At 40.2% G+C, this 14974-nt stretch overlaps 1 protein-coding gene across 8 annotated transcripts in view; it reads left to right on the top strand.

The window, feature by feature from the left end:
* rfx1a (regulatory factor X, 1a (influences HLA class II expression)) overlaps positions 1-14974 on the top strand; it is a 75519-nt gene that overhangs the window by 18455 nt on the left and 42090 nt on the right. For all 8 annotated transcript variants that reach the window (XM_055664090.1, XM_055664089.1, XM_055664097.1 and 5 more), the window contains exon 3: positions 7954-8063. In XM_055664090.1, coding sequence (XP_055520065.1) covers positions 7954-8063 — 110 coding nt within the window. The remainder of the gene's footprint in view (positions 1-7953; positions 8064-14974) is intronic.

The following is a 14974-nucleotide window of genomic DNA, read 5'->3' as shown; positions in this document are numbered from 1 at the left end:
CTGTGGCATTCTGTCCTGCATCTTGGTGGAACCAGTCTGTTGCTGAAGGTACTCCTCAGATTGACCAGTGTGCCATGGAGGGGGTGAGCTGTATTGTCCAGGATGCTCTGCAGCTTGAGGAGCATCCTCCCCTCCAAGACCACCTCCGATGAATCCAATTCCCCCTCCAGGAAGGAGCCAGCCTTCCCGATCAGTTTGTTGATCCTATTGGTGTCCCCAGCCTTTGGCCTGCTGCCCCAGCACACGGCAAAGAAGAAGATGGCACTGGCTACTACCGATTGGTAGAACATCTGCAGCATCTCACTGCAGACACTGAAGGAGTGGAGCCTTCTCAAAAAGTGCAGGCGTCTCTGTCCGTTCTTGTACAGGGCCTCGGCGTTCCTGGACCAGTCCAGTTTACTGTCCAGGTACACTCCAAGGTATTTGTTCTCCTTGGTAAACTGCACATCCACACCATTGATGGAGACAGGGGACACGGGTGTTCCTCTCCTCCTAAAGTCCACCACCAACTCCTTAGTCTTCTTCGTGTTGAGCTACAGGTGATTCAGCCCACACCACTCAACAAAGTGCAACAGTAGGTCAGAGCTTGGGATTACTGTAATGAATAACACACCTCCTAATTCTCTAAATTCTGTCCAAGATCTACAAATCGTGTCAGGAGTGTAATGGAATACTTTCCACTTACTTGAACAAATGCAGATTTAAAAACACTCAAGAGGCTTGACACTATATGAGACATATCAGCCTGCTTGATAGCCACCCCTTCCATTACTATTTACTCACAACGCCCCCCCCCCCCTTCCCACACACACGCACACGCACAAACTAACAGCAATATTAATAATTTACAGGATACACTGCAACAACGCACCAACACTCCTTAAACAGCACCTTCCAAATCCGCGACCTATACTTGCTGGAAGGACAAGATCAGAAAGGGGATTGTCCCAATCCCCCATGCCCCACCTGACCTCACGCATTTTTCTCCCCACCTCTCCCCCCCCCTCTCCCTCCAGGTACATTTCTTCCTCTTTGGCTTCACAATTCACAATACTTCAATCCTCTTGTCTCACATCTTCAGCTTTTACATCTCTGGCATTTGCCCCCCCCTCCCGAATTTGTTCACCTATTAACTGCCGCATTTTGTCCTGCCTTTCCTCTCTTCCAGCTTTCTTAGCTCCCACACACACACACAATCGGTCCCGACCCGAAAGATCACCTATACATGTACCCCAGTGTTGCTGCCTGACCCGCTGTTACTCGCCACTTTGTGTCTTTTTTTGTAATCCAGCATCAGCAGTCCTTGTTTCTACCGATGAAACAGTACATCTTAGTAGGTCAAAAGCTTTAAGGGGTAAGCTGAAAGAAACATGAGATGGTCTGGTTAGACAAGATATTTTGGTTCCATTATCAATACTGACTGCTTAGGTCAAAATCTAAGACGGATGGATCATTGTGTATATTTTTAAACCCTGAAGGCTGGAATAGAACTATTAAAAGATAAAATTCTGGTAGTGACTGAAGATATGGGTACATGCCCATATGGTGCTGAAGTTTTTACAATTCTGGATGATCGAAATAGGTTACAGCATGTTTCTTTAGATCAGTCGTCATACTTAATTATCCTCCGTATGCTCTTTGGGAGATACTGCTTGAATTGTGAGCCATTTGACAAAGGTTTCTCCGGTTTTCCAAAGTTGATGGAAGGACTTCTGGAAATACAGTATAAATTATTGTTGAACATTTCATCACAGTTGCCATAATATACATTTATATACATTTCTTTAGGGATAAGAGGGTAGTGCGGAGTAAAGTTTAAGTGAAAACCAGCTGTAAGTTGTATTTATTAGTTATATTGTTATGGGCTAAGCACCTTGTGCAGAGGCTGGAGTTTTTGAATCATTGAGCTGTAGAGCATGGAAATAGGACCTTTGGCCTATCTTGTCAATGCTGAAGTTGCATAACCAAGCTAATCTCACTGGCATGGTCATATCCCTCCTAACCTCTTCTACCCATGTACCTGTCTTATCAGTGGCATAATGTTCTACCACTTGTTCTGTGTGCACACCACCCTCTGTATGAAAACGTTGTCCCTTGGGTGCCTTTTTAAATCATTCCTCTCTCCCCTCTGACCTTATACCTGTGCCCTCCTGAAGGATTGTGAGATAATGATCATGGATGACTTTTAATGGAAAGTCCACACATACAGATAGACAGCCAAGAAGAACTTCATATCTACACTCAGATGGACTGGCAGATGGAGGAGATAGGAGTTGGGGAAAGAGAGGAAAAGCCCAAGAGAAATATAGGGAAAGGGATATTGGAAAAGACAGATGCTGGAATCCTGAAACGCATGTTAAAACATTTAAAAGGTATAAACACATAGCAAATATGTGCAGGAGTAGGCCATTCGGCCCTTCGAGCCAGCATTGCCATTCTGTATGATCATGGCTGATCATCCAAAATCAGTACCCCGTTTCTGCTTTCTCCCCGTATCCCTTGATTCTGTAACCCTAAGAAATTTAAACATGGGAGGCTTTTTATAGTGAAAAAAACCTTGCATTTTTACCATGTGATGATTTTTCCACACGTCGGCAGTCGTTGTTGGCTCAAGAGTAACTCGGAACTTGGTAACTCGGGAGAGGAATTTGGTACATCGCAGAAATGAGAAGTAAACGGCAAACTTAGACATACACGTGAGAACTCGTTTAAACTCGTGAACATAAACTTGGAATCTCTTAGAAAACCACGAGTTTGATTTTTTCTTTCACTCGGGATCACTCATGGGTGGATTCGCACCGTAGGACAGGGGTATTAGTCTCTTGTACTTCAGAGAGAAAAGACCCAGCCTATTCAGCCTCTCCTTATAACTCTAAGCCTTACCTGGTAACATCTTCTTTATTGCACCCATTCTTGTTTTATGATATCCTTCCAACCAGAAGTGCACATAGTACTCCAAATGTGGCCTTAGAAATGTCTTGTACAGCTGCAACATGACGTCTTCACCACCAAATTACACCTTCACCACCTTGTCCACATGTGTTGCCACCTCCATGAAACCATGTACCTGCAACCTAAATCTCCCTGTTTTACAACACTATAGTACAATAGGTGGGTCTATAGTGCAGTCCCATCCAAGTGATCACCCCCTTATTAATGAATTCTGCCCGTGTAGCCTCATTGTGTGATTAACCAGGATTTTATTTCCTAAGTATTGCCGTGATGTTGTCCTTGAACAACAAAGCAACACCCCCGCCTTTGTACCTGTGCCTAAATACGTTTACAAAAAATTTAATTCTTCCATAAAATTTGATAATGTGATATTCATGATTAAAAAATAAGGCAAATCTCTGAGTCATACTGAGAGATTGGGTTTCCAAGGTCCGTATTGGATACATAAGGGGGAGCTTCGCGAATAGGCAGTGAAGTTGCAAAAGCACAGCAACAACTCGTGAACTTATGGAGTCTTTGTCACTACAGAAATCAATGTGCAGTCATGATGATTTTTGTATCATGATTGAGTCTTCACGTAAGTAAAGCCTTTATGAAAAACATTTCTTCACAGATTTCTGTTATATGTCATGCATGTTTGTATTGCTTTCATTTGTGGAGATTTTTAACTTTTGTTCCAAACAAATAATTCCTATATAATTTTACCAGAACACTGCCTGGATACGGGGTATTAGCTACAAGGAAAGGTTTGACAGACTTGGATTCTTTTCTCTAGAACTGAGGGGAGACGTAGAAATTTCTAAAGTTATTATGAGAGGCATAGATAGAATAGACACAGAATCTTTATCCCACAGTGGTAGTGTCAAAGACTGGAGGGCTTATGTTTAAGGTGATATGTGGGGCAGGTTTTTAAACAAGAGGGTGATGAGTGCCTAAACATGCTGCCAGGAATGTGGTGCAGGTACAATAATTGTGTTTAAAAGGCTTTTTCACAGATAGGTGGATATGCAGAGATTTGAGCGATATTGATCATGTATAGGCAGATGAGATTATTTCATCTTGGCATTGTAATCGGCACATACACTGTGGGTTGAAGGACATGTTACTGTTCTATATTGTTTTATATTTAATAATTTATCTTTTTGATGGTTTTTGCTTTAAAAAAATGTCAAGTGAGTGTCATTTTTTAAACTAAATCGAAACTGCTTTCAAAATTAGATCAATAACATGATGACTGTGGTCTTGTTTTTCTAAATATATCCAGGAATAGATGAACAGACATTGGGCAGATAAAAATGAATACATGAAGCTGTAAAGAGATGTATGTTGGTATTGGAATAATGTGGTAATGTGGGAATAAAAATGAAGATGTTGTATTTGGGGGAAAAAGCAGGAACGGGGTACTGATTTTAGATGATCAGCCATGATCATATTGAATGGCTTGAAGGACCGAATGGCACCTATTTTTCCTGCACCCATTTTTCTTGCACTTATTTTTCTATGTTTCTATTTGTAACTTAAATGAAAAGACAGAGTGTATTGTAGCCAAATTTGATGACGATACAAAATAGGTTGGAAAGCAAGCCGTGAGAAGATCTCAAAGGTCTCAAAAGGATCTTAAAAGATTAAGGGAACAATCAAAAAATTGACAGATAAAGAAAATTGTGTTGAAATGTGTGGTTATCTGTTTTGATTGGAAGAATAGAAAAACAAATAGGTGTTTAAATGTAGTTTAAACGGTTCATGTATCCTTCGTTATTGGGAATTTGTGGCCTAGAATGAAAGACAGTTTGGAATGCAACAGGTAAATATGACAGCATATGCAATAATGGGAAATCTGAAATGGAAACTGCAAATCATAAAGTTTCTGCAGAGGAGAACAGGCATTAGCTTTGCATCTGACATCCCAGGATCTGATGAAAAATCATCACTTAGTTGAAAAATCATCAATCGTCAACCACTGTTGCTACTTGATCTGTTGAGTATTTGCAACATGTTCATATACAAACATTTGTACTGAATTAGGACCAAAAAGTGTCTGACTGTGCCTTCTCTGCCATTTAAAAAGATTTTAGCTGATCTTTTAATTCAAACTCTGCAATCCCATCCATTTGCCATAATTCAGACAATTGATTAGCTTGATAGAGGTACATAAAATTATGAAAGGCATAAATAAGGTAGACAGTCCGAACTTTTTTTATCATGGTGGAAATGTCAAAGACCAGAGGGCAGAGCTTAAGGTGAGAGGGGCAAATTTAAAGGAGAAGTGCAGAGCAAGTATTTTACACCGAGGGTGGTGGGTGCTTGAAATGTGCTGCCAGGGGTGGTAGTGGAGGCCTTCAATAGTGGCATTTAAGAGGCCAGGTGTGATTAGTGCCCCTTGTCGTTGTGGTCGGTGCAAACATTGCGGACCGAAGAGTTTTTCTTATTGTTTTCTTACTGTTCCACGATACGATACTATAGAACTTAATTTATCCCAAGAGGGAAATTGGTCTGCCAACAGTCTTAAAACACAATAAGATCAATGAAACATGAAATTAAAATGATGAGTGGAAAATCCAGGATTGGGGATGTGCAAAGATTGGTGAGATGGGGGGCGGGGGGTGGAAGGGGAGTTAGTCGACCCCATGACAGAAGGGGGAGGAGTTGGACAGTTTGATAGTCACAGGGAAGAAGGATCTCCTGTGGCGTCCTGTGCTGCATTTTGGCGGAACCAGTCTGTTGCTGAAGGTGCTCCTCAGGTTGACCAGTGTGTCACGGAGGGGGGTGAGCTGCATTGTCCAAGATGCTCTGCAGTTTGAGGAGCATCCATCCCGCCAAGACCACCTCCCATGAGTAATGGAGAGAATGATCCATGCAGAAAGATGTGGGGAGAGGATGAAAACGTGGGTGGTCTGATCAGTAAATTTGCCGACAGTATAAAAATCAGTGTATTAGTAGATAGTGGTGAAAGTTGTGAAAGGATGCAGCGGGATATACAACAGATGGAAAGTTGGGTGGAATTGTGGCAGAATGAAATTAATCAAGATGAGTGTGAGGTAATACATTTTGGGACGTCACATACAGTAAATGACACGAATGTCAAGAGTCCATAGTGTTGTTGAAACAGAACAATGAAATTCTTACTTGCAGCAGCATAACAGATATGTAAACGTAGAACTCAGTAAACACCATGATAAACGGCATAAAAAGTTAATTATATGCAAGGCTTCTGGTTGTGGGACACTCAGATGGTTTTCTTATGAAGTTGGTAACAACTATGGCAAATTCATTCATGTCCATTGCCAAGTCCTTGAACATCGCCCAGTCTACCAACAAGCAATCCCAGAGTCGATCCTCTGCCTCCCCAGACCAGCTCTGTGCAGTCCTCGCTGCTGGCCGTGCGCTCTTCAATAGGAGAAAAAGCACAGCTGAGTTTTCGTATTTCCTAAAGTGAAGGGCAAGGGATGGAGCAATATGCATCTCTGATGGTGGAATAGTGGTGGCCGAGGTTGTTTGATCCTCTGCTGCTGTAGGACATGTGCTGGTGGTAGCTAGGGAGTGATATCTTCAGGCTGGCTTTGTTGAAGTCCCTGGCTATGCGGGGAAAGCAGTTGGAGTATGTTGTCTGCCGTTTGTTGACCGCGGCATGCAGCTCCTCCAGTGCTAGATGAATGTCGACTGGGGTGAGATGTAGACCACAGTCATGATAAAAGTGAATTATCTCGGTAGGTAGAAGGGACGGCACTTCACCGCCAGGTGTTCCAAGTGCGAAGAGCAGGAGTTAGATGCGTATGCTACGTCTGAGCACCATAGAGTTCACCATGAGGCAGACACCACCGCTTTTCCCTTTTCCCAATGCCTCGTTCTGTCCACGCGATGGATGGAGAAACCTTTGGGCTGGATGGCTAAGTCTGGGGATGAGCTATGTCTCTGTGAAACCGAGCACACAGCGTTCCCTCGTGTCTCTTTAATAAAGCAGCCTTCCTCGTATGTCCTCCACTTTATTTTCTAGTGACTGAACATTGGTGAGTGGAATGGTGGGGTGGGGGAGAGTCATAGTCCCCCGCACTTCATTCTTACTTGCAAGCCTGCCCACATTTCCAGACACATTGAAGGCCTCCCGGGTTACTCCTGGCATTGAAGCCTCCCGGTGTTGATGCAAAGTGGGACCTTGGGGTTGTTCAAAGATCTGTAAATTTGGAATACTGCTGCTGCCTAACTTGAAACCATTCATTACCGACTCTGACGCAGAATCAAATATGAAATAACCAAATTAATTGCTGCTAAGCAGATGGCAAATGTGAATGTCCAAAAGTGCCACAAACAAAGCCATCACTTATTACTTTTAGCTAATGTGATTGCGAATTTTTTGAAGCTTAATTACATTACAGTATGAGTCAATCATTTAATTTGATTCATTTCCTTTTCATTTTCAAAAGATAGCAGAGTTCCTTAAATGCCATAGAGTAATTATTTTGAAGAAGGGTCCGGACCCGAAACATCACCCATTCCGTTTCTCCAGAGATGCTGCCTGTCCCGCTGAGTTACTCCAGCATTTTGTGACTAACTTCAATGAAAACCAGCATCTTTCCTTCCTTCCTATACAGTCATTCTTTTGCCAGTTGAGTTATTCTATCTTGTAGACCTCAATAAAAAATATCCTGCAGTTGCTGTCTCCATATTTAAATGCTCTCCTGGTTTCATTAGGCAAAACTTAAAGGATGGCTAAAGGTTCAGTCTTTGAAGTTAGTTGTGTTTAGTATCACATGTACCGAGGTACAGTGAAAAGCTTTTGTTGCCTGCTATCCAGTCAGCAGAAAAAAGGCTTTGGCATAGTGAAATGAATGTGTAATAAGCAAGATAAAACTAAAAACAGAGCAGAAAATGCTTCTGTAATATTATGTTCTTCAAATCATTGCCGTAGTTTCTCAGTGTTTTAAGTTTTGCTTAAGAAGTCCAGTGTTAATTGTTCACAAGAGAAAACGAAATTATTGATGTGTTGTTACTGTTTCTGTTTAGAAGCAAATATGCGGCCAACGGAAACAGGCTCAGATTCCAGCCCTTCCTCAGCTGGAGCGCAATCTGGAGTGCCAACGCAAGTGGTTCAGCAAGTTCAGGCATCGCAACAGGTGAGTGAATTGTGGAAGATAATGGACAGACTTAATTTTAAATGCATTCATTAATAGTTTGCGTAGCATTAATTCTTGTGAACAGTCAACAGATAATCAAAAAAAGCTTTTTTCCTTTTTTCTCCTTATTAAACCTCATCTTGCATCCTTGTTAAGGGCCTGTCCCACTTTCACGGCTTAATTCTTTCATCCTGACCATTTTTTTACTCGTGGACATTTTTTATCGGGCTGTAAAAAGCGTCCCGACTTACCTGATGCCACGAGTACCTACGGCTGGCATAACGAGCCGCCACGATGTATCTACAAACTACTACGGACTTACGAACATTCTGCAAGTTTGAATCAGGGGAAAACTCGGGAGGATTCGTGAATTACCTCGTGAAAGGTGGACAGGCCCTTAAAGGATTTGCCACACATATATATTGTTTTTGGCTGTGAAATGTTTGAGATCTTTGAATAAGCTGTCAGATGGTAGGAAGGTTTAAGGCTGGCATTAGTTCAACCCAAAGTGGACCATATTACATTTGCACTTTATATGTTCATAATAAAGAGTATAACATAATAAACGCTGATTAAAAGCTGTCTTCCATTTGTCACCTTTTTTATTCAATATTTTTGATGGATTCGCAACCTGTTGTATTGTAAAACCTAAAATTCTGCCGATGTTGGAAATCTGAAATAGAACAAAAAATGCTGGAAATATCCCATTGATCAGGTAACATCTGTGGGAAGAAAACAGAGTTATATACCCTTTCGCCTTTGATTTCTTTTAAATAAATTATTTGATGTTTTATTTTTATGGCACTGCTATTCGTATATGCAATGTGTTCCCAGCTATTAAAGCTGCCTGGGGTAAACGGGACGAAAAAGGTTGGGACCCCCTGATTTACACCATTAAAATAAATCAAACCAACAACACCACTCATCACTTCCAACCATACAATGTTATTCCTGCAGGTAAATTGGTGATCAAGGTTTTTCAAATCTGCTTTCCCTTTCAATCCTTTTACCTGTTTTCTTAATTTAATGTTTTTTCTTGTATCTTTCTTATTTTTCTTTTGTAATTTACCCTTTTTCTTTAACAATCATTGAATCTACGGTTTTGGAGAAAGGGGTTTGATCCTCTATTCATTCCATGTTCCAGGAAATTCTGAGCCCTTTTTTCAGAACTTTTGGTACTATTCCATGTTAATTCTGATATAAATAGGTTAGGATTTTGCATCTCATTGAATGTTGACTTTCCCATGGTGACCTTAGAGCGCAATATACAAGTTGGTTATTTTCACTATAAACCTATGATTCTACTTACAATATTTTGCTGATGCTCCCTTGATTCATTCCTAATGAATAGAGTAGAAAGTCCCATATATTGAATTTAGAGGGGAGAAAAGCTACTTCATTCCTAATAACCATTTAAGTGGAAAGATGGTAATTTAAGAAAAATGAGTGGGAACAACTAGATATTGCTGAGGTCTCATTGAAATATGAGGTCTCTTAATACATCAGTGGCCCAAATATGATAAGTAGCTAGTATCTGGAATGGATGGCTTAAAATTAGATTCCAACTCCTAAAAACAACGTGAATTACTGCTATAGTAAGTAGGAGAAGTCACTGTGGAGGTGATTGCAATTTTTGCCTGACCTAAAACAAATGGATCATAAATTATTGCATTGGAAGCTTTGGTGGAGAAGTGTCCCCTTTCGACAGAGATCCAATAGGTCCTTCAGATTGTCACTGGAATGAAACTAGGGAAGGAGTAAGGACAAGCCAAGAGGTCCTGGAGGAAGTGTCCCCCCCCCCCCCCCCCCCCCCCCCCCCCCCCCCCCCCCCCCCCCCACATTAATTCTGACATAATTAGTCCCACACATTTACTAGCTGCTGATACTGTAAGCATGCATCTTTCATTTTCCCCACCCCTTCCTTTATAGCCTCCACACCTGCCTCTCCTCCCAGAACCAACCAATCCCAGTCTTTATTACAACCCCACACTCCTCCATGAGGAGGTTAAAAGGTACAAGAACTGCAACCAGAGCAGATGATTATAGATCAAGTGATCTTTGGTATATACAAAGCTTTTTGCTGTACATTAGTATATGTGGCAATAAGAAACCAATAAGTTGAAAGATATTGGCATGTTATTGGGGATTTGGTAGGGATGAAAATTGGGACATTCCAAGGACATGCTGAATCTTCAGGAAATTGTTGAGCTAATGTTTAAGACAGCTGTCCCAGCTTAAATCTTTTCTCGTCTGACCTTTGAAAAGTTGACTCTTGTTCAGATTGGATGGGCCTTAAATATTGATGTAAACGTTATTTGGTGCAATCTGTTGAATTGGTCCCGACGGCAATGTTGGAAAGGGCTTACTCATTTTCCACCTCTTCATCCTCCCTTCACCACCAGCTACTCAACCACCCTATCATCACTTCCTATGCTAATGCTTCCTGAATAACAATTGCCATATCTAAATCCTCATGGTTGCAAGGTTCTGTTGTGCAAAGCATGCTACACCAACTCTGATTCCTGTTCGGCCAATTACTATTGGGCTCTTTTGGAGTGGCTCATGTAATACAATTGTTGCTTGAACACACTGATGATCTATGCGAAAGGCATTAGATGTGCTTGATTTGCACCACAGAAACAACTATTTTGTTGATATGGAGACAGAAATACAGATGGTATACCTAAATTATGTGGATTGAGTGCATCATAAATGCTACCAGGATACTAGACATGAACTTACATGATGTACTGGCAATATTGCATGCCAGATAGATATTGTGAGACCAGAGTCCCTTCTAGTTTCAATTTGTAGATGAAATAAATGCAGTCAATACACTCTGCACCTTTGGAAAGCTCTCAAAGATTGGATAGATTGTTTTTCCATGGTCTCGGTCTGACAAGATATAATTATGTCATGGAGAATTGCGGAGTAATTTTTAATTTGCTGACAATATCATTGTTATTGGATGAATAATGGGTAACAATTAGACAGAATACAGGGGGAGATCGATAACCTGGTTAAGTGGTGCCAGAACAAATCCTGCGTTCATTTTTACAAGACTGAGGAGCTGATTGTTGACTTTGGGAACAAAGTCAAGGGACCATGCAGTTGTCTTCATTGATGGGATGGTGATGGAGAGAGTCAACAGCTTCAAGTTCCTGAACATGCCCATCTCTGATGATCTGTCCTGGGGCCAGCACATTGACGCAATCACCAAGAAAGATGGCCAATGCTTCTATCATCTCAGACGTTTGAGGAGAATTGGTATGTCGCCAAATTCTCTTTCAAACCTGTACTGGTGCATTTGAAGAGCATAATGTTTGGTTGCATCTTGGCCTGGTATGGAAAATTGAATGCTCAAGAACGAAGGAGGCTGCAGACAATAATGAACATTGCCTGGTCCATCACGGGTACTGACCCCACCACCATCAAAGCGATCTCGAGGAAGCGTGGTGTAAAAAAGTCAGCTAATATCATCACAGACCCAGTCCACCCTGGCTATGCTTTATTCTAGCTGCTACCATTGAGAACAAGATACAGGAGACTGAGAACCATTACCTCAGGTTTGAAGACAGCTTCCTCCCGTAAACCATCAGGTTCTTGAACGAATCTTCACAACACTATCCACATCCTACTTCAGCACTGAAACACCAAGATTTTGGACTACGATGGTTGCTCTATATACTTTGGTGTTCGATCCGTCATAATCTAGTTTACTTGTAAGAATAGATAGTTTATTGTCTTCTTGTTTGTATTGTAATTGCATCTAATGTGCCTGTAAACCTGCAAGCAAGTAAGCATTTCCTTGTTCTGGTTCATATGATTGTATGTGACAAAAATAAACATTCTTGAATCTCTCTTGAATCTTGATATGTTACAGAAATTTGTATCTTCAACCTGGAAGTTAATGGTCATGGTGATCCTAATAGCCTTTGGTAATGTAGCTGTACTCCTGAAGTATGGTTGAAATTATAAAAGAGCATGTCCCTGAGGATGCCGTTAAAGAGCTGTAGATGCCTCGTGTTATTCTATGTCGAGGTGCTATTCAAATTGCTCACTGAAAACTCTTGATGGATATGGCTCCCTACTGAACCTCTCTGGCATATCGTTATTCACTCACTGTCATTCTTCAGTGTGAGAGAATACCACTTAAGCATTATGAGTTGACTTGAGATATATTTAATAAAAAACATTCAACAACTCATTTGTTTGTACTTGATGATTCTGAGAAAGGAAGCAGGTTGAGGGCTGATCCATCTGTTGCCGAGTGCTTGATACTCCATGCATTGGCTGTGACACTGAATTCCAGTGTGGCAATGCGTTGGCAATGAATTGGTGTTAGGCACTAGTGTCTGCCTCCACTGAGTATTTCCAATGTGCAATTACATTACAAGAATCACAATTGACAAATTTCTGACTACAACAATGTGTGTTAATTTCAAATTGAAGCAAATAGCACCCAAATTGCCCAAACAATGGGTAATATATTACTCCATTTTGTGGTTTTCGACTGTTCACAGCAAAACCTGCTGAAAGCTACTAACAAAGGGCAGATGTGCACCAGAGGAATAAAGGACAGTGAGTGACTAACTGATTAATATTTTCTTACAGGATTTAGAGCTTATTATTAGATATACAAAACTTGCTTGAGCATGTTTATTGGTAATGGTATTTCAAAATACAGCCTTAGATTTAGACAAGGTTTATCTAACAACACAAATCAAGGAATTCAATTCAATATTTCTTAAAGTGTTAAGACACCAAAAATATTTAATTTAACACTTATTTCTGATTTTGACTTTCACCTACTTATTTTTTTTAGTCTGAAGTGAGCAATAGTTTGACAATAGACATTAGGTACAGGAGTAGGCCATTCAGCCCCTCGAGCCAGCACCACCACCCAATGTGATCATGGCTGATCACCCCCAATCAGCAGAACTGGAAATTTCTCCAGTTTGGTTCAGAAATGAAGCCCAATAAATTATTATGCTTTTTCAGTTGTTTCTAATACATGTGTCAATTAAAATCTTTATTGCACAGCTTTTCGAGGTTGGTTGAGATCATCAGCCTCATACCACTCAAGTGTTAAATTATGAAACTAATTTTCCATGCAAAGTTTACAATAAGTCTTACTTATCTTGCTCCCCTACAAAACTGTTGAATGTTGCAATTGGAAATTTCAGTTTATCAAAGGAATATTAAATAAAGTTGGGTAAGAGGGGTTGAGGTACAAATCAACCATAATCTAATTGAATAGCAGAGCAAATTTGATGACCTGAACTTTTGGGGGACCTACTAAATTGAAAGTTTTGCGGGATGTGATTAATGTGAACAGTTCAAGCATTGCAGGCTGATTTCCTTTGATTTGCCCGTGGGTTTTTGACATGCTAGAAATGGCATCTGTAAGGGTAGTAATCTTGTAGAACAAGAAATCAAAATTCTGAAAAAATTGTATGCTTTTAAACGAGCTGTATGGATTAAGATGATGGAAGATTTAAATAGATTGGGGCAAAATATTTTGAAGCAATTCAGAAGGCAAACATAATTTGTTTAATGGAATAATGAAGGGCAAGCCAAATGTATCTAAAAACAAAATTCTAAATATCTACGGATTAGTTAAGCAAACTAAAAATGAATGAAGATAAAGAAAATATATATCCTGCAGAAAGTTAAGAATCATGACAGTGTATAAAAGATAAAACAAAATTGAGTGAGATCCAGGAGAATCTGGAGAAGCAAGTGTGGCCATGGGCAAAAGTATAATTATTTCAGTTCGGCAACAAATTGTGTGACGATGATTTGAAAACTGAGGACTAGATTAAGATAGTAAATATTCTGAACAATATATTCCTCCAAATGTTATAAAGGAAAGACATTCTATGATTCCCCCCACAAAAGTCATATACTCAAATGTTATCACTGATAGAAGAGATGCAATTCCACAGACTGAAAGGATTTTAAACTGAAATTGTTGATTCAACAGCTGCTTCATTTTATACAGCACCGGGCATGAGCTCAGGAAACGTCTAAGCATTTTACAAACTATTAAGACCTTTTGGAAGTGCATTACTATTGTGGGAAAAGCAGGAGATGTTTTATGTTCTTTCAAATGACAATATGATAATTATTGAATAATCAATTTTTAGTAGGGATGATGCCAAAGAAGATAAAATCTGTGTGAACAGCATGGATAACTTGCTTGTTTGCAATAGAGAGGTCTTTTATTTCACTTGACGGAGCAACTGGGGCCCCAGCTTAATGTCAAATCCTAAAGATAGCTCCTGTTACTGTGCATCGCAACACAGAAATGTCAGCCTATGATGGTGTGTTTAAATATCAAGATAAAAACCTGAACTTGCAGCCTTCTGACACTGAGACAAGAGCTACCAATAGTGCAATCCTTGTGATGCCTCAGCCACTCAACAAGTGAAACACTTGGTACTGCCAAAGTACTAAATAATTCTTCATGTAATACAATTTTAATTTCAAGACACATGATTCTACAGTCGTACTAATACAATTTAACCTTGTTTTGTTCTTTATTGATGTGACAGAAAAAGATTGGAAAATGCAATTTAAGCATAATGCATAATCCATCTGGTGCCTTATAACTTTAGGACTTTCTTTGCCTGGTTGAAATTACAAAGTGATAATTTAAGATGCGCATTCATTTATTAATTATTCTATCAAAACTAAATTACATTGAACTTTTTTTTTGTACAGCATAATGGTGTAACTCGTAGAATAATAGCTCACAGTGATTCATTTTCGATCCTGACCTCAAGGTGCTGCTCTTGGAGATGTTCACATTCTTCCAATGACGACCTTGGTTTACTCCGGTGACTGCACTATATAATGCCCCTAATGGTTGAATCTGGGGGAAGTCGAGGAAAACATGGGCAGAATGA

This window comes from Leucoraja erinacea, chromosome 39, assembly GCF_028641065.1.
Source record: "Leucoraja erinacea ecotype New England chromosome 39, Leri_hhj_1, whole genome shotgun sequence".
Taxonomy (NCBI): Eukaryota; Metazoa; Chordata; class Chondrichthyes; order Rajiformes; family Rajidae; genus Leucoraja; species Leucoraja erinaceus.
The sequence above is the reverse complement of the archived record's forward strand: the minus strand, read 5'-3'. Positions and strand labels throughout refer to the sequence as shown.